The 18,748-nt window shown below is 38.4% G+C and overlaps 1 protein-coding gene across 4 annotated transcripts in view; it reads right to left on the reverse strand.

Moving 5' to 3' along the window:
- Window positions 1-18,748, reverse strand: part of TTC39A (tetratricopeptide repeat domain 39A) — a 43,779-nt gene that overhangs the window by 10,776 nt on the left and 14,255 nt on the right. For 3 of the 4 annotated variants that reach the window (XM_021404360.1, XM_021404361.1, XM_021404363.1), the window contains exons 3-13: window positions 15,982-16,113; window positions 15,339-15,415; window positions 14,769-14,836; window positions 12,688-12,752; window positions 10,185-10,284; window positions 9,414-9,479; window positions 3,790-3,898; window positions 3,078-3,145; window positions 2,888-2,947; window positions 1,973-2,134; window positions 266-357 (exon numbers count right to left, since the gene is read on the reverse strand). In XM_021404360.1, the coding sequence (XP_021260035.1) occupies window positions 266-357; window positions 1,973-2,134; window positions 2,888-2,947; window positions 3,078-3,145; window positions 3,790-3,898; window positions 9,414-9,479; window positions 10,185-10,284; window positions 12,688-12,752; window positions 14,769-14,836; window positions 15,339-15,415; window positions 15,982-16,113 (999 nt within the window). The remainder of the gene's footprint in view (window positions 1-265; window positions 358-1,972; window positions 2,135-2,887; window positions 2,948-3,077; window positions 3,146-3,789; window positions 3,899-9,413; window positions 9,480-10,184; window positions 10,285-12,687; window positions 12,753-14,768; window positions 14,837-15,338; window positions 15,416-15,981; window positions 16,114-18,748) is intronic. The other variant, XM_021404364.1, reaches the window with a different exon arrangement.

Raw genomic sequence — 18,748 nt, forward strand, 5'->3', positions numbered from 1 at the left:
CAACTAAAAAGAATGTAAACGCTACATGCAAATACAGCAGCCACTGTTTGGCTGATAAAACCAAGATCCTGTCTCTAAAGCACTCCCAGGCCAGCAGAAATCTGCTGTCTCCATTCAAGGTCTCCTTTAGTGTAAAGGCAAAATTTCATCCTGCAATTTCTTATCAATTCTGATGTTCTTTGTGCAGATGAGTAATTTTACCTCTCTTCCCCAAACACTGTGATTTGATACAAAACTCTTGCAAGTGGTTGTTAGCAAATTTTACCTAAATAATTCAACTTCATTGTCTCCAAAAGGACTGCAGTCATCTGGTCCGAACATGCTGAGATAAGCAGCTTTCATGTAAATGTAGGTAGCCTGCAAACGCAATCAAGAATATCTGTACAGAAAAACGAATCTATAGCATTACCATTATTGATAGAAAGAACAAAACTGCAACAAAGAAGAAGGTGCTGCTTTTGCTCACAAAGAGAAGTAGTCTTACAAAATTCTAAGCAGGAGATAATTATTTTAGAAAGTAATGTTTGTTAATCATTAATGTCTTTAGTTTCTTCGTATAAGCTTATGTTTGTATTCCAAGAACAAGCGTACAATTGTATCACGCTCGTGTACAGTAAATTATGTTATTACTCCCATGAATACGCACTAGAAAACTTAAGAAAAAGTCATGCTTAGAGGGAAAACAACAACAGAAAACATGTAGTCTGTGTGTCCAGTCACAACTTTGTATCACACCTCAAATATTACATTGTAGAAAAAGCACAGTAGTTTTTAAATTATTTCATTATTTCAGATACCAAAATGTACTGTAAGAACATTACAGTATTTGGAACAGTAGAGATAATAGTTGTGAGTTTTGAGTATTGCTTTAAAGAGATTAAATTAACCATAAGTTTCAGGAGTTGTCAGGAAAAGTATCTTAAGCTTGGACTATTCCTTTACAGCAGAATCTAAGATTCCATTTAAGTGACCATTATTCACTTAGTTCATGTATTTAATATTTTGCTCCTATCAAGCAAATTTCTATTAATAGGAAGCACCTTCTGTGCTGCTCTAAGGCCTCTGCAATATACTACCAAAATCTACGCACAGTTCAAAAGGACACACATTAATATTAATCATATATTGTTTTGGGATATCTAAGCTCCTGGTCGAGTGTTGTTCCTCTACTAAGGAACAGTCCTGTGGGAGCTACTCAGACCAACACAACTGGCTCAGAGCACTGCTGAAATTCCCAGGGGCACAAGGAGTCCTTGCTACAGATTTTACCCAGCTGGGAACACTGCAAGCTGCTCTCTACTGGCTGTTTGGACCTCAACCCACTTGTGGTTGTATTTGGCCAATACATACAATATGTAATAGAAAAAAAACCAAACAGCGATATACCTCCATACACACACAGTGTGATCACATCACAGAGAAACAAAGCAGTGAACACCAGTTAACCTCAGCACCCACTTATCAGACTTCTAACTCTTCTGACAGATTTCCCTGGGGCTCAGGTGAAGGTTGAGTAAAAGCTATTAGGGTTCTGGACCTGAGAACTTCTCCTTTTCATGTGCACATGGCATGGTGCATCTTCTGATTACATTATCAGAGAGGCACTATCACCATTAGCCTCACTCATCACCAACAGAGCTTATATCCATAATCTAATGAGAGAAATGGCAGCTTGCCACTAACTGCTGTGTGCTGATAAAATGATCGGTCAATACACAGCAGAACATCTTTAGCAGGCTGCTCTTCATCTACAAATGGGGTCCAAAAGATTTTTGTTTGCCCACAGTCTGCTCAGGTTCAAATATTCACACTTCACATTGTTTTATAAGTCACAACAGATCAGAATTTGTTTTACAGTTTTCAGCCAGCTCAAAGCTACAAAAAGCCATCTCTACCTGACTAAGACTTAAATAGATACTACAGGGCCTTACGTATGCCTCTCAATCCTTAGTCCTTGTTCTGCTTAACTCACCTTTGACCAGGTGTTTTCTTTGCTTAGCAAATCTGCATAAAAAAAGGCCATCTTCCACTGGCGCTTGTAGGTGAAGCACCACATGAGCTCCCAGTAACACATGTGATGAAACTGCTTCCAGTATTGCTGAGCCTCACAGCACTCTTCGTACCTATTAACTGCCTGAACAGAGAGATTTCCAGATACTGCCTTAATCACATGTAAGTATAATAGACCCTGGGTCTCCACGATCTGCTTTCATAGTTGTTCCTGCAACTTTGTAATTAAAAACAACCCAGCATTCCCCAAGATCACGTCTGGTGGCTTCATGCAAGAGATCCTTGACTCCACGGTTACCCTGGGGGTTAGCAAATTTATCCCTGCCATGGAGCTCCCCACTCTTGGAATACATAGGCAGTCCTACATGCAGGCAAAATGAATGTTCGTCCCTAGGGAAATTGGGAAACTAAAATCAGAGGACAAATGTGCAGCTGGCATTTAGTGTCATAGGTCCAAAGGAGCACTGCAATCAGCTGATACTCAGTCTTGGAATATTTTGGACATGAGTTCTCCAGCACTTTAACTCTTGCAAGTCTTGTATGACTAACTCTCCGTTCAGGCAGAAGGCAAAAGATAATCACAGGATGTTATTAAAGGTACGACTTGCTTCAGGATATGAAAGACAATGAGGAAGTTGTGTCACTGATACTGGTGGATAAGCTTATCAGCACAAGGGCATCATCAAGGGCAGTGACATGAGCTGGTCCAACAAGCAGGTCAAAATAGTTTTCAAAATTTCTACTTGTAATTTATGAACTATAAGTTCATACAGGCCAAAGCTATGGGAAGCATTAAACAAAAAGGAAACACTGTTCCTGGAGGAGTTTTTCTGAGGCTTTTGAAGCTTATTTTCTCAAGAGCAAATGGATTACTTACCGCATCAATATTACCCTTCAGTGTTTCTATCCTGCCTGCAAAAAACAGGAATATGGCTCCCTGTAATAAATAATAATAAGAATACAAGTATTCTTTAACAGTTTTCAAGCTGACTATACAGTCTGTATCTTAGCTATTTGGCAGGGAAACATCAAACAATCAAACCAATCTGAATTATGATTCAGTTTACCTTTGGATAGCGAGCCAAGTAAGGTTTAAGAAGCCTTTCTGCCTCCTCAACATTTCCTTTTCCTGTCCCTAGAGAGCATAAAAATGCAAGTGATAAAAAATAATAAGTAAAAAACAAGACAAAACAGGAAGGCAAGGTACTGATAGCCATCTTCATCTGGCCAATACAGAAGTTCCTCTATCTCATAAATCAGGCATAAATACAGGTCGGTGTTTCACTAAGCCAGCAAGCAGGAAGATCCAAACAATATTGTGCTTAATGAATTGAAAGTGTGCATGGACCAATACACTTCGAAAAAGTTCTAGTAGTAGGTAATTGGAAAATGTATTCTCTCTGTTAGAAGCAATCACCACCCAAAAAAGACAAAGATGATATATAAACATGATCAAAGTATTCAGGAAAGCAATCTCAGTTATAGTTATGATTTCAATCTCCCAAATTTCAAACTGACCACAGAAGATAGATTTAGCTCTCATGGCTTCTTCTGTTATTCCCCATTTTCTCCCATCTTATGCATTAAACAAACCTCCATCCTGAAGATTAAGATGCTCTCTTCAGGTATAATCGCTATTGTGAAACCACCCACAAACGATGTATATTTAATCTGATCGTGAACAAACATTTCAACAACATATAGGTGATGAAATCATCTTTCCCCTGCCATCTCCCACAAGAACTAATCAAATCCAAGAGTTATTATAAACAATCTTACCTAACACAAAGGTCATGAAAGTATGATAGCAAAGCAACAGCATGGTACACAGCACCGACCTAAAGCTGTACGAGGACGCTCCTTCTTGAAGCTGCAGCAGACCACGCTCCTGTGCAGACAGAGGTGAGGAAGACAAAGGATTGAAAAAGAACCAAAGCCACCTTTTGCTAGTTTGTTAATTTCTGCAGTGTCATTTGTAGACTGCTCAATCACCAAATTCCCAAAATACACTGATGTAAATTGCTTACGTAGCAATCAGAGACACAAACACACGTATTAAATTATCTAACAGCTTTTCATGGAGTTAGTGCTTAATCTCTGGGAAAGACATCAAGGAAAAAAAACCTGCAACTAGGAGGGCAAAGGATAGCAGTGCTGAATGATGTCAATAAGCACATTAACAGTGCAACGAAGCAGTGCTGTTGGACCACTATCATGGGTGGAAAAATATAAATGTAAAGAAGAATGTTTCAGTTCTCTTTGGGAAGAACTAAGGCAATCAAGTGTAAAGCTGTATTCCTATTTCAAGTGAGTGCAAAAGTTTCAAGCTCCTGAGGCAACAGCATTTAGCAGCATTTCTAGGACTGGTTCCATGATATCAAGAACAATATTATAAATATGCAAACATTAACCATGAGGTTTGCTTTCCAGTAAATGTGCACAGTACAATGTTCACTTTGTGGTGGGGAAAATTCGGTTTAGAAAGGTGCACTATGACTGCAATGGAAAATTACTGGAACATGCTGTTTGCCACAATAAAGACATCCAATTCAAACACTATAAATAGGGACCCCGAGGGATGTCTGTTGGAGCCACTGATGAAGGTATCACAGGGAGCACTCACAGAACGATCTCAACACTGATTTTCATCTTTTTTGCATCCTTGTCAATGGAGGGTGTTACACCGCCTGACCTTTACCCTTACTGTATGAACCCCAAAGCCTGTACTCATACTCTATTTCCATCATACAAATGTTTTCACTTCACTAGTGTGGCTAATTTTTTCCTAAATGTAAATACAGTTAAATTGAGTTTTAATACATCTTAACTGATTACATTATTATGAGGAAAAGTACCACTGTCACAAACATCTGCGGGTGAGTTAGTATCACATTTAGCCTGGAGAAAAATAATTTAAATATTGACTTGCATATCACTTCAGAAGAAATTAGAAGATGTGAAATTAAAAGATGTGAAAAACATCACTGAAAATCAATGGCTTTATGGAACGCAACTACTCAGCAAATGAAGCCAACCGCATTTTCTGCTAAAAGCAGAGGTTTGATACAAAAATCTTGCAAAATATGATACACTCAACTTCTTCCAGCTGTTCAGACGAAAACCACAAATATTTGGATTTTTTGAAAAAGTAGCACTGCAATACTACAACATAGAAGGCAAAACATTCTGCAGAATGAGTTTTGTCAGAAAAAAAATACAACTCCAAAATAGATTTCCAAAGCAGATTTTTTGAAGTTAAGAATCTTCAGGGTGGATATTCCACTCAGCCTTTACAGACAGCAGCACCCGGGCCCCACAGGTGTAGCTATCTTCCTTATAACATAAAAATAAATATTAAATGGCTGCTGCTTTTATTTGTGAATAGCACTATGAATGACAGAGAAACAAATAACGTTAGTCATGTGAAACAACGTATCTGTCGATTTGATCTCACTTATGCATTTAAGTCCCCAGAATTAATTTTAATATAGACAACAATGGCTGTCATCTATATGAAAAAGGAATACAGCCCATATCCACCCCACGTGGGACTGCATCTATGAAAGCAGTAATTGTGATGAAATGGATTAAGATTGCCTATTCTTTAGAAAAGATAGTTGCAAATCTGGCATACATCAGCCTGAATTCTTAAACTGAACAGTTACACAGGTCTGGGGAGCTCACCAAGCATCATGTCCAAAATCCCATTTTGTCCTGTATAAGCAATTCAAGAATTGCTTAATATAATGCTTTTTACTCTGCTACTTGAATACCCCAAACTTTCTATAATAAATTAATGACATCATCAGTAGACACAGTCTAAGAATAAGAAATTGAGAAGTAGTCCTTCTAGCATGGCAATGCTTGCTCGTAGAGGAGGCTTCAACAAAGCTGCTTCTCCTTCCCAAATCCTTGCAAACTGCTTCTGTTATGGTGAGATAACCAAAGTGGGATGATGACTGCTATCACTGAGAAGCAAGATTTTGCCACTGCATTCAGCCAGCCGGACTGCCCCAGCTCCCTACGTGGCTGGCAGAGATGGGCACACTCCTCCGAGGAAGAACTCCGCATGGAAGCCTGTCAGGCTCTCTGAATCACCTCACTAAGCACAACTCCTGCTCCAGAAGGGGCCTACAGAGATTAGTCAGCAAAACTAAGAGGTGTCATGAGTTAGGCAATGTTATGACACCCATATGATTCTCAGATGGGATCAGCTGAGGATCTCCGTGCCCAGTCACAAGCAGCTGCTACTTGAGCCTGAAGAGTTACTCTCTAAACAAACGAAACTTGCTGGTGCCAGCCACTAAGCAAGTACATTACGTGTAATTGTCAGGAAGTACCCTTTAACATCCGTAAATAACTCCCACACCTATGCCAAAATACCAGGATGTGCTTCCAAACAAAGTCTATTACAGGACGTATTGCTACAATATCAAAGAGATGTCAAGCCAATAAGTGTTATTCATTTCTCTAAAATACTCAAATGACATTAACACAAGATGGAGGTTACCCTGCAGAGCATAAGGTCTAACACAGAACAGAAAGCTATGCACTTTGCTTACAAACATCATGATCCGGTACAATACCCCTTATCTTTCTGTGTAAGTTACTCAGAACATCTCATGATTTTTCAATTCCCTATACTGTCACTACATTATAAGGAAAAGGGATATCCCATTGATTGGATCCGAAACACTCAACATTCACTGATTCAGGAGTTCCCAGGAGAGCAGTAGGGATCCCCACAGTGAACATGGGATGAACAGGACAAAGCTCAAAAGCATTATGAGAGAACACACAAACCAATTTGCATCTATATCAGCTGTGACTAAAATACATCTACTTTCCTGAAGTGAAAGCTCTTGTATTACATCATTCTTGTTTAATTACAAATCTATATAAAGGAAGCAAAACAAGGTCACTGCTCATGTCGCATGATCTAATCACATTACTGAAGGCGTGGCGAGGATGGATACTACTAATAGCTTTTATGAAGAACTAATTAAGCTGGTAGACCGGGCACTTGAATGCATCCCATTAAATAACTTTAGTTTCAAATTTGCAGGAGACTGAAATGTAAATCAAAAACAGTGGGAAATTGGAATTAATTTTATTATAAATTGAGACATCAAAAATATTCATCAGTTCAGCTGCCTTAGGAAAAAGTGTCCTCCCACACCAGAACATACAATTTGAAAGAAATTGGTTCGATCTGAAAATTTTCCTGCCTTTTCCTGAAATCATGTTGCCAGCTGACCCTCTGACAAGTTGCACGCAACATATGGCGGACTCATGTCAAACTTTGCTACAGCTTAGCAGCACGCTATCTGTAGCATTCTATAACTAAGAATGACAGCATATATTAGCCTGAGGAGTCTTGTGACCACTCACCAGAAGTTAGTCATCATTAAACAAGAGAAGTCTGGATGGGATACATTCCTCACCGACTACCCAAGCGAATGCAGAAGGCCAGCCTCCTCCAGTACAGAACAGTGTACCTGCCAATGCACTACACATACACCTCAACACACAGAATCTCTTATGAAATCAGGTAAAACTGCATTCCTGTCCCTTGAATGTCAATACCTAAATGCAGGGCCGCACCATTAAGTACAAATAAGCCCTCAGCTTGACTAATGGTACAAGGGGAAAGGAGCTCCAACTAAGAACGGCAGAACTGGCACTCCTTTGAGTGGAAGGGAACAAGGGTGGCCTCAGGCTACCTTTATACTTTCTTGATCATATCCTACCTACTGCTCTGGGACTCCAGACTGCTGTTCAATTGATGTCCGCAGTGCCCACAGCTGGCTGAGGAATTAATCCAGCTTTGGGCACGTCCTCAACTACTAACAGCCATGACATGACTGAGAGAAGGAGAGTCACTAGAGGCAAGTCTGCTGGCTCTAAGGCAGATTAGTGTTGTGGGAGATATCTTAACGCAATTTTACACCCAGTTTTAATAAACACACAATTCACACCAAAAGCAAACAGGTCTCTAGCGCACTATAGCTCCTTCAGGTGAACTATAAGCTGCTCAGGATGTTAAAATAAATGACCACCAATGAACTTTAAATAACATGCTTAAAATGCTGGTTTTTTTTTTTGTGGTGTGCAGATATCAGGTTTTTGCTTAAATTTATGGTAATCTAGGTCATGCTTCAGACAGATATTAAAAAACTGGAGCAGGAGCTGACTCATCAACACAAATAGCAGCCCACTCACAGCCATACAACAAACCCCAGGGCCAAAGGAATAGAACAGAAATTCAATTAAAAGGAAAATTTTCATCTGCAGTAATAGGATGGTTGTTCAACAAAGAACTAGATGGGTCCCTTCCAGCCCAAGCCATTGATGATTCTACATGATTTTATTTGCAAAATTCTGCTGCTATGTGAATTAACTTAACATTTTCCAAGATAATATTTTGCTTTAGATACTGTTTTCATAACTGACCGATGAAAGTATTTGATTTTTGCTTTCATTGCCTGTGAAACAGCTCCTGATAAGCTCTCTAAATTTCCAAATTCTAATTAATGCCCTGCCAAACATTCCTTGTTTTTAAACACGATGCTTGACTTCCAGATCTAAGATCCTTACTGTAAGCTACTCAAATATCAATGACGCTCACCCACTTGTCACCTAAGGGTGCAGCTCTGATTAAGGAACCCTTCTTCTCCTTTAAAATTGTTTGGTAAATAAAAAGCATTATAATAAAATAGTTGAGTTTTAATTTGTTTATATAGCTTTTGATGTGTTTGAGGGATATCAAACATTTAACTTATCAATCATTTATGAAAAAAATTTAACTAGTAGTTTAGGCTAAGTGAACCTTAATGTTTTCTTAATACAGGAACCCAACTTTGAATCAAACTCATATTTTGGTGGTGTAATGAGAGACAAAGGCAGGTACAAGGAATTGAAGCCAAGATAAAATAAGTAATTTACATAATTTACTATCCCATTTTGAAACAATGCATCCACAAAAAGCTAACACAGAGGGAGTATCACCTTCTGCCCATCTGCCCTGCAGAATTACTGCAGTTCATGTATATTTACTGGTGCTTCATTGTTAAACTGGACACAGTCTGCACGTACAAGCAATACAGGTCAGACCGGTTACTCTGAGCACGTTAGGCAAAGAGAATGTAGGTGCCATGGATATCATTAGAGACATGGAAAAAAATGAATCAGAAATGAAACGGATTTTTTTTTCCCAGCTGGATGTCATGCAGGAGCTTCAGGAGTTACTCTCTCAGTGCCAGCAATGTACATGTTGTCACAGCTATCAATGTGTTTCCATTACAACTAATGTGAGAAAGAAGAGAGAAACTTCAGACATTTTTTTATTTTTTTTTAATTTAGGATTGAGGGAAATATACCAGCAACACTTAGTTCACCTTTACCTTGTTTCCAGAAAACCCTACAAACTCCAGTAATCTCAGAATTCGTGCAGGAAACATGGACAATGTCTACAAAAAAAAAACAAAAACCAAAAAACCAACAGTTACACGGTAGCAGACTTCTTGCACCTCAGCTACAGGCTGCCTCATACCACTTTCCCAAACATAATAAATAGCCAATAAAATCACTAAAACCATCTTTATATATTTGAGGATTTCCTGGGTAAATTTATATACTTGCTGTTTTTTGTATACAATTTAAACAGAAATATCAGTTTGTTTCAGGACTCCTGTGTCTGCAGGATTCCCTGACAGAAAGATGTTTACACAGCATGGGCTCAGGAACTGCAGCACTTCTGGGAAGTTTCAGAAATACTGGGTGCGTACTGCACAGTACATATTTGTTCTTTGTGCAGTAAATCCAACACTGGGGCTCGTGCCAGACTCTCACACAGCTTAAGGCAAGCTAAAGGAAGCACCAGGCATTTTCTGCAGTCCATCATCGTAACAACCACAGCACCCTTCAGCACCTCTGGGAGAATGCCTCTGATCCACCAAGAAGCATCCTGCTGTGTGCTGCAGAAGACACCCTGTGCCATGCCACTACCATCTGACCTCTTGTTTTCAGAGCAGAATGCAAACAACTGAAGAAAACAGTGGCCTTTAACCACATGATTGGTAATATTGATGTCCACAGAACTTTTCAAGTATTTAAGTTATCAGCATTTTCAGTTTTCAAACCTTCAGCTTAAGAGAAGAACTGCTGATACATACCAAATTAAAGGCTCCAACTCCAAGCTTTACACCTCCCTCAAAATGAAGATGGTTCTCTCCTTTGACATAATGTGGAGACTGTATGAGACTGTCCAGCTCCCTGAAAAAGCACAAGATCGTGTTACATTGTCCGTAAATAAAATTGTAAACACTAATTACAATTCAGTAAGAAACTGATCAAATTGCCTTGAACTACCCAATAGTTCAAAAAAGGTGAATTTGTCATCTCACCCAGGTCAGCAACACCTACAACATTTTGTTGGATTTATCAACAAATCATTTCTGTCCCATTACTCAAAAATACGGAGTCCTGGAGGTGAATTCCTGCCAAACAGACAGAGCCAATTTGCTACCACACTTCTCCCTGAAAGTTTCAAGAATGGCTGCTGGGAGCAACAGCAGCCTTCACTATTACAAAAAGAGATATTGGGTCACTGCAGAAGAGAGAAATTCGCAATTTTTTAATTAGAAAATTTGATCCGAGTTTCACTAATCCATGGGTTATGTATTCTCATTTTGTGCATGTTCAATCAAAGGAACACTTAGTTAAATATAGGAAAAGACAATTTTTTTTAAAAAGGTAGGTTATCAGAAATTAGTTCTTGTTTTTCTAATTGTCATAGACCTCAGTTCCGTAGTATCCCTTTATTTCCCTGCATAATCCAGCCAGACCTGAAGCTGTTACATCCCCAAGCTTTCCACAGCCATGTGTTTATCACAGTATTGTTTTAGTCCATTTTGCTTAATACTGTGGGGAAAAAAACAACACATTGCTTCAATGGCTGCCATACACTTCTATTCAGGCTGCCCAGTTTTCATCTGCTGACTGGATTGCTAATGGATATAGGACTCCTCGCTGCAGTTGCAGCTTTTACAATGGACCTGCATTTGGTCACCACCAGCCCGCACAAACGGACACCGTCATCTTTCTCCCTTTCAGCATCCTTCTGGAGAACCTGGACTGGATGTTATTATGGGTCTGGTACACGTGCAAACTTTTTGGCTTTTCTGAGTACAAATTTAGAAGTCCTAAAATAAAACAAAATACAGGGCATATTTTGCTTTCACCTTTTTAAATTATTCATCTGGCTTGTACTACCATGAAAGCTTTCTCATACTTTTTACTCGCTCACAGCAAATGTTTCATTCTAAATTATTGTATTTCATTCCATCTTTTTTATAGCATGTGATAAATTTTCCTCACTGAAAGAGAGTTTTAAAAATTCTGTCTTTGCAACGTTTCCCTCTAACATCTCTGCCAGGGGTGCTGCTGCTGTTCTGCTGACAGCAGGGAAAGGAAAGTTGGCTTTCTATATCATCAACTACGTTGTGATAAATATCAATCAATCAATGCAAATAAAGTCTCATTTCATCATTTTCTCTGTAACCTTCTGCACTACACTGCCATCAGGGCTGCAAGTAATTATTTCTTGCCACATCAAAGGTACAAAAACCTGTAACTGTCAATCTCACATAAAACTTGCCCTGTTAAAATACGTTCTAGTAATATGTAAGTTGCTTTTGTCATTCTTTTGAAGGAGACCACCTAAATTCTACTAGTTTTATAGCACTTTGCTTTTTACATCTGCTAAAACTGTTCTTAATTTTCTGAGGCAGAACTGAGCATGCTTCCCATGGTATACATTTTAATGAGCCTTTTCAGAATTTACTACCGCGCTTCAGAACACTTGGCGCATGTTGGAAATAGCTCTCCATTACTTCCTGAACATAAATACCCTTTCACAAATGATTTTAGCTTCTAGACACCAAGTAATGGACATATTGCAAGTTCAGATAAGCAACCCTGCTTATCATTTTTAATAGCATGCACCTTCTCTTTAGAGGACAAAAACTGCCATACTTAAACAGATTAAAGGTCCAGCTAACCCAATATTTCACGCAGACAGTGACATGTGCTTGGGAAAGCATCCTCTAGGAATTGCCTGTTCAGGGACTTCGTGATGTGGAGAGACTGCATCTGTTCTATGCTAATTAGCCCTGATAAGCCTATTTCCCGTAAATTTGTTTGACCTTTCTTTGAAGTCATTTATATTTTCCATTGCAAGCTCTTCAGTTTATTTTCTCTTCATTTTTTTGTTTCATGCCTTTTTAATGGAATTACTTGCACTTCACCTACGGGTTTTCAATGTTCCAAAAAAAGCTGCAGCTAGAACAATAAAGAAATGCTATTTCATATCTGATGATCTGTTTCGTGCCCAGTCTCACCTGAAGCAGACAAACCTTGGGAGTTAACAAGGAAAGGGTTCACTACCTCTTTTTTTCCCCATTCCCTGTCTACCTAATGGAAATTTAAAATCCAGATCAACCATAACATCAGTGGCTTTCATTTTGCAAAGAAAGAATCTGTGTGGGATAAGAAAGGTTCTAGATGTGAGGCCCATAATAAAGACTGGAATAAATACATCAGTTAGTCATTTGTGAATTGGAGAATTTGACTTTATACTTGAAGAGCACACTTAATTTTATCATCGCTCCAACATACCTGTACGTTTGGTAACTATTTCTGACTTTGATGCCTCCTTTTATGAAGCTAACCATATTCTCATCCTGTTAGAAAGGAAACACACAAGCAATACAAATTTATAAGCATTATAAACAGCTTTTGTCTTCTGGAGATGAACACATGCTTTGAGCATAACCATCATTACACACAGTATAATTCTCTAAGAAACAATATGTGGATTTATGGCTTCCTTTCTATATTTAAATACTTCTACTCTGTTTAGATATATATATACTTAACTTTGATGCCTTCTGTGATTAGTAGAGCCCCCATGACCTCTGGACCATTTGAATTTCCGTAATGAGCACAGACAGCTAAGCTAATTAATGGCCTCTATAGTACATCCACTTGTGGCTATTCAAACAAACAACAACAAAAAAATAGCTTTCTCTCATTTGTCCTTCAGCATGGTTAAGATCTGAATGTTTCCTGGCTCAGCACAGAACACAAATAACTGCCTGTCCTCAGGAGTCTACAGAATATAGCTGCTATCCTAAAAAAGGAAGCAGGACAAGTAAAGTTATGCAGGATATGCTCTTTCTGGTCTGAATCAAGTATGTATGAGCTCCATACTTGTATGGTAGCATGGTACTTTACTAGCTATAATGAACTGAGAAGTTACAGGAAAGTATCTGGGGGACCTTTAGTCAACAGCTGTAACCCAAAGGGAGAAATCTTTAGTCTCATAAATTTCTGGTGGTAGCTTCTTGCTCCACTAATCACATCTAATCTGTCATTCTGCTTTGTTTTGGTATCTGCTATTACTTTGGGACAAGGTGGCTGCATATGTTTTAGCAGACGATTTTCTTTCCTGTAACAGTATTTTGAGAGTCTGTACAACACATTGTGGAGAAAAGAGCATAGATTAGGAGAAAAGAGCATAGATTAGATGATATGTTTTACTGCTATTGACAAGAAAATGGGCCCCAGTCATGCTCAAAGAGAACAAAGAGATAGAACCCGGCCCAAAGAGCTTTCCATCTTTCTGCCAGTCAGGAAAGTAACTCAATCCGATCAAACTTACCAAAAGCAAACTCTAGAAGAAACTGAATTATAAATTAGTGTTAGAAGCCTAAAGTCCTGAACTGAAGGGTAGGGGCTTACTTCTGCAGACTGCAACATCACCGCCGACCTGTCTTTGACAGTTGTCCTTAAGAAAAGATGTCAGGAGTGACAGATGAGGACAGAAGCTATGTACCCATAAGCAAACATGCAATTCCTGATTATATGTTCCCAGAGACTTCAATCCCAATAATATGCAATCAAAATAATAACAGAAAGATCTGACCCTGTTTTTCTTTGTTCTGTAGAACAAATTGTATTAATAGTTAGGGAAGAGTTGGGCATACCTAACCATATGTTCTCAGTTATATACCTTTCTTTTCCTATTTAAAGGAAAATATTTTCCTTTGAACGGAAAATGGAAAGATGAAAGAAGATTTTAAAATGTTTAAATTCAGAATATTCAAGATACCAGCAACAGAGATAACCAACACAAGAAAAGTTCAACCTCCCCCTTAACATCCTGGTATTAATTTCTATGTGTTTTCGATTGGGTTTGATAATTTACATTAAGCATCAAAATTAACTGATTGTAGTAGCTGAAGTGTCTTTAATTTTTTAAAACCAGTTCCTGTGCTCAAGAAAAATTGAGCACAGAATAGAAGAGGAAGCAAATAAACCAGTCTTCTTCATGCAGAAGAAAATTGGAAATTATTTTCTTACTCTGTAATTTGTCACTATTTATAAGCAGTTTTAAAAGTGGATAAATGAGAAAACAGTGCTCAAAACCACGAGACATTACATTAAACATTATTTTCTTACAGTCGTAATGGGGAAGTTCTGAAAAACATTCCTGCCGTAGCTTCAGACATCATTTGAACTGTCCCCAGTGCTAGAGGCTACTCAAATAGAAGGAATATGGAAAAAAATAGACAACATAATCTAGATGAAAGAGTCTTACACCATCAGGTCAAACGACAGCCCTCTACAGTTCATTAATTTTAACTAAGGGAGTGCGTATGGTATTTTTTTTCAGTGAGCTATGCAAGAAGCCATACCTGGAGGAATGTGAGTGCTGCTCTTTGAAGTAAACATTCGGCATAGCAAATTTCGGCATGGATTTCCTCTAATGTCATGTGGAATGGAAGAAAAACAAAATCAATCAGATGAAAAATAAACAAACAAAAATTACACCATTAATAAAGGTATAAACTCACAAAATTTCAAACTCAAATCTCAAACTGAGAAAAATAATTTCAAAATTGCCTACAGTGTTTCAGTTCTAGACTAACTAAGCAGCTCCAAGCAGTAATGGTACACAGAGAAATTTTGCAGAAATTTCCCCGCTTACTTCCAGAAATTCTTGGATCTAGAGCCTTTCTGGCACTTCCCCATGTACTTCTAGGTATTTCCTTATGCAGTAATTTTTGGAAATATTGAGTCAATAGCCAACATAAAACAGTCAGCAACTTTGGTGACACAACAACTGCCAAAACACAAATCCAGCAATTGCTGGTAAATCATCAGTTTTATCAGTGAGTTGTTCACCTAATGTGCTATTGCATATTACCAACTCTATACAATTCTAATTCCAGCAAAAAAAAAAAGAAAAGAAGAGACAGTGTTACCTTCAGTAAAGTTTTCAAGGCTTTGTCTATGCACAAGGTTGTTGATGGAATCAGCTACTGTAGATTTCTTCCTAAACCTGCAGAAAAGTCAGTTTGGTCATTCTGAGCACAAAGGAACATGAGAACCATATATTTCAGTTGGTTATCTTTACAGTCTCTAAGATACCTCTATTGCTCACCAACTCACTGTCATCTCACTAGATATGCAAACATGAGAATATTCCATGTAAAATTTCACCAATATGCTCCTCCTGGGATCTGTTTTTTATCCTTTGTGCACAGAAACCCACGATGGTGGAAAGGGTCAGGAGGCTTTTTGAATCATTTTGTGTGCATGTGCACACCGTTTCAAAGACAGCTGGTTACAGCAAAATGATCACCAAATGGAAAGATTCTCAGCATCTATTAATGGTAAATAGCCTCCAGACACACCAGAATCAGTACAATGGATAGGACAAAAAAAACTAATTGACAAAAAAAAATTGCATATTGTGGTAAACAAAAGTTTTCAGGAACAGACTGCTGAAAACACTAAGGTATGTGGTCTGACATTGTAATTGAGGCTCCTTTGAGCAAGAGGTTGGACTAAATGGCCCCATGATGTCAACTTCCAGCTTCAGCGACTGAATTGCCCCACACTTACTTTTGACAGGTGGCTTGAGCTTCTTTCATTGTGTTTCCTGCATTCATTATGTCCTGAGGATCAAACGTCATCATAGCTTGCATTTCCAGAATGGTGGCATAAGTCAGTGCATGATACATACTGTCTTTAGTTCTGCAAGAAAACACAGGATTCAAAGCAGAACTGCTTTGCTTTTATTACTTTAAAAAACAAATACAAATCCAACTCCAGAAACATATCAGTCTGATGGGAACTAGGTCTAAATGAATTGGAAATCAGGCATAAAGGACTTATGAACAGTTAATATAACCAAGAAATGCTAACAGATTCTGACTTGTACAGGAAATGATGACTACAGCTCCAGTTTCAATAACTGTGCTGAGACGTTCCAATTCTGAGCCAAGGACAGGTACTGAATGTACATAAAGTACAGGAATTAACCACATGGCTAACTATTCAGGGAAAACAAATCTCTTTTTTTTCCTCTTTAATAAATTACCTAAATTAACTCAACAACACATGACAGAAATTCAGACATCATTCTATTTTGGGACAGTTACTCAGGACAGGCTCAAGGAGATAAGTAACACAATACTACAACCCTAGCCAAAGTAGCATCTTCTTCAAATTGATTTTCCTGCTAGAAGTATTCCAGTCTAAACCGAACATGATTAATTTTTCCTCCTCTTCTGTTCTGTCAACTTTCCACCACAAATTGCTCAATTTAGGTATTATTCTGTGGGACTTGAGATGGTGCCTCTTTTACAGAAAACCAAAAGATATGTCAAGAATGCAAGGAATACAAGCAATCCTAATCTGCAGACATTGCCAGCACCGTTTCTCTGGCAGTAAGGGTTTATACACTGCACACACTTCGAACATTTACTTTGTACCCACATTATAACCATCTGAAAATGAATCCAAGTATCTTCAGGCCTAGATGTCCAACAATGACAACTTGGGAAACATGTTGAAGGGAAAGCTCAGATGAACTCCTGCTATAGGCACTCCCTACGGACTTTTCTAATTCACTTGTGACAAATCCCACAACTCAGACAAACACTGCTAAAGAGCTATGTTTGTTATTTCAATTGTTCACACTTTTAGAATGGATCAGATAGTTCTCTACTGCCCAGCTTTTGAGACACCTCAATTCACTTGCTTTCTTCTCTGGCTTTCGATATCTGGATTGCACTGAAATATAATCTTAAAGGTAATTTAAGACAACCCTGCATTCATCAGTGATCTAGTAACTCACCGTGGTGATCTGAACCTCTTTCTGCTTTCTAACACCTTTAAGTTTTTTAAACCATTCATACACTATCACCCATTGATTCTTTTGCTGACTGGAGTGAAACACCCTGAAGTGTCCTCAGGAGTCCCTGACATTTGGTTGTGTTTTCCAGAGCCAAAAAAAACCTTCTCAGTGACAACATGCAATAAAATGAACAAAGAGAAATCCCAGCGATTGTATGATCGAGACTTGCCTTGTATATATATGTTTTCAGATTTAGGGATTAAAATTATACCTAGTGCTGGCATTATAAAGACACCTGGTACCTCCCTTGCCAACCTCCATCACGACGCCTGAGGGCTCCCTTTTTCCAGTACACATGGCACAGAGCATGCTGGCTGCACTGAAGAAATTTGCAGTGCACATCTTTACACCACACAAAATCAGCATTTTCTGATTGTCCTTAACTCATAGTTGCACACATCACATCCACAGGTTACCTAACAAGCTGCTCTAACCAACGTCTAAGCCAGTGCAGCAGAAAAGCCATTTTGGGAAACGACCTACTGCTGCAAGCACTGTGAGCCCCTGAACTACGCTGACATCCACCTCATCTCCAGAGTGAAAAAAGGAGAACAAACCAATAATAGAGAAATTGGTATAAAATCCCACGGAATCAGGACAGCTCTGTCTCAGTCTCCCAGACTGAGATTCTTTCAGTAGACTGACAATGTAAAGTAGAAAAAAAAGAACAAATTATAACATGCCAACCGATGAAGTGTTCCTATTCATTTGATTACTCACCAGCCTCAGCTGGCACAGATAAACACAATTCACCTCCTCAGATTTTTTAAAATAAAATCCTTTCAAATTCAAAGCACAGGGAAGGCACTAAAATAGACCTCATCCAAATTTTCAGAAATTTGCTGTCAGAATCAAACCAGGTAAACATTAAATCCACCGTTCTGAAAGAAAAATTCATACTTTTCAAATACACAACCGTGAAGAGGGATTTCCCTTTCCAGCAATTTGCTTCTGATGCCAAATCAATCCTGCCCTAAGCAATAGCTTCATCTATTTCACTTATGATGTTTTACAGGAGTTTAAAGTAAGTCAGTGTTTTTCATTAGTCAATTGGTATCTATCAACATCAAAACTTAAGCCTTTCTTTTCTTGGAGCTGGGAGATAAGACATCAATGCAACTATCTGTAACCAAATGTAACATTTATACTAAATGAATAATTGAGATTACCAGTTATGTTTTGCTATAAGTCTTGCACTTTATATGGATGGATTTAAAATGAAGTGTAACAGCTTTTTTTTTTTCTTTCAATTCCTCAGCAAGACATTTCAACTCTTCCTCAGGACACTGCCAGAGTTAACAAGTCTTTATGACATAAACTAATATTCTGATTAATGACTTACCCAAGTAGCTGGTATCACATGGCTGAATAAGAGGATTACTAGTAATATCTTCAGGCACTTATGGAGTTATGCCACATGTCTGTTCTCCAACTGCAGTACAACCATTATCATCTCTGTAGCACTGCCCT

Source organism: Numida meleagris, chromosome 7 (assembly GCF_002078875.1).
Source record: "Numida meleagris isolate 19003 breed g44 Domestic line chromosome 7, NumMel1.0, whole genome shotgun sequence".
NCBI classification, from domain to species: domain Eukaryota; kingdom Metazoa; phylum Chordata; class Aves; order Galliformes; family Numididae; genus Numida; species Numida meleagris.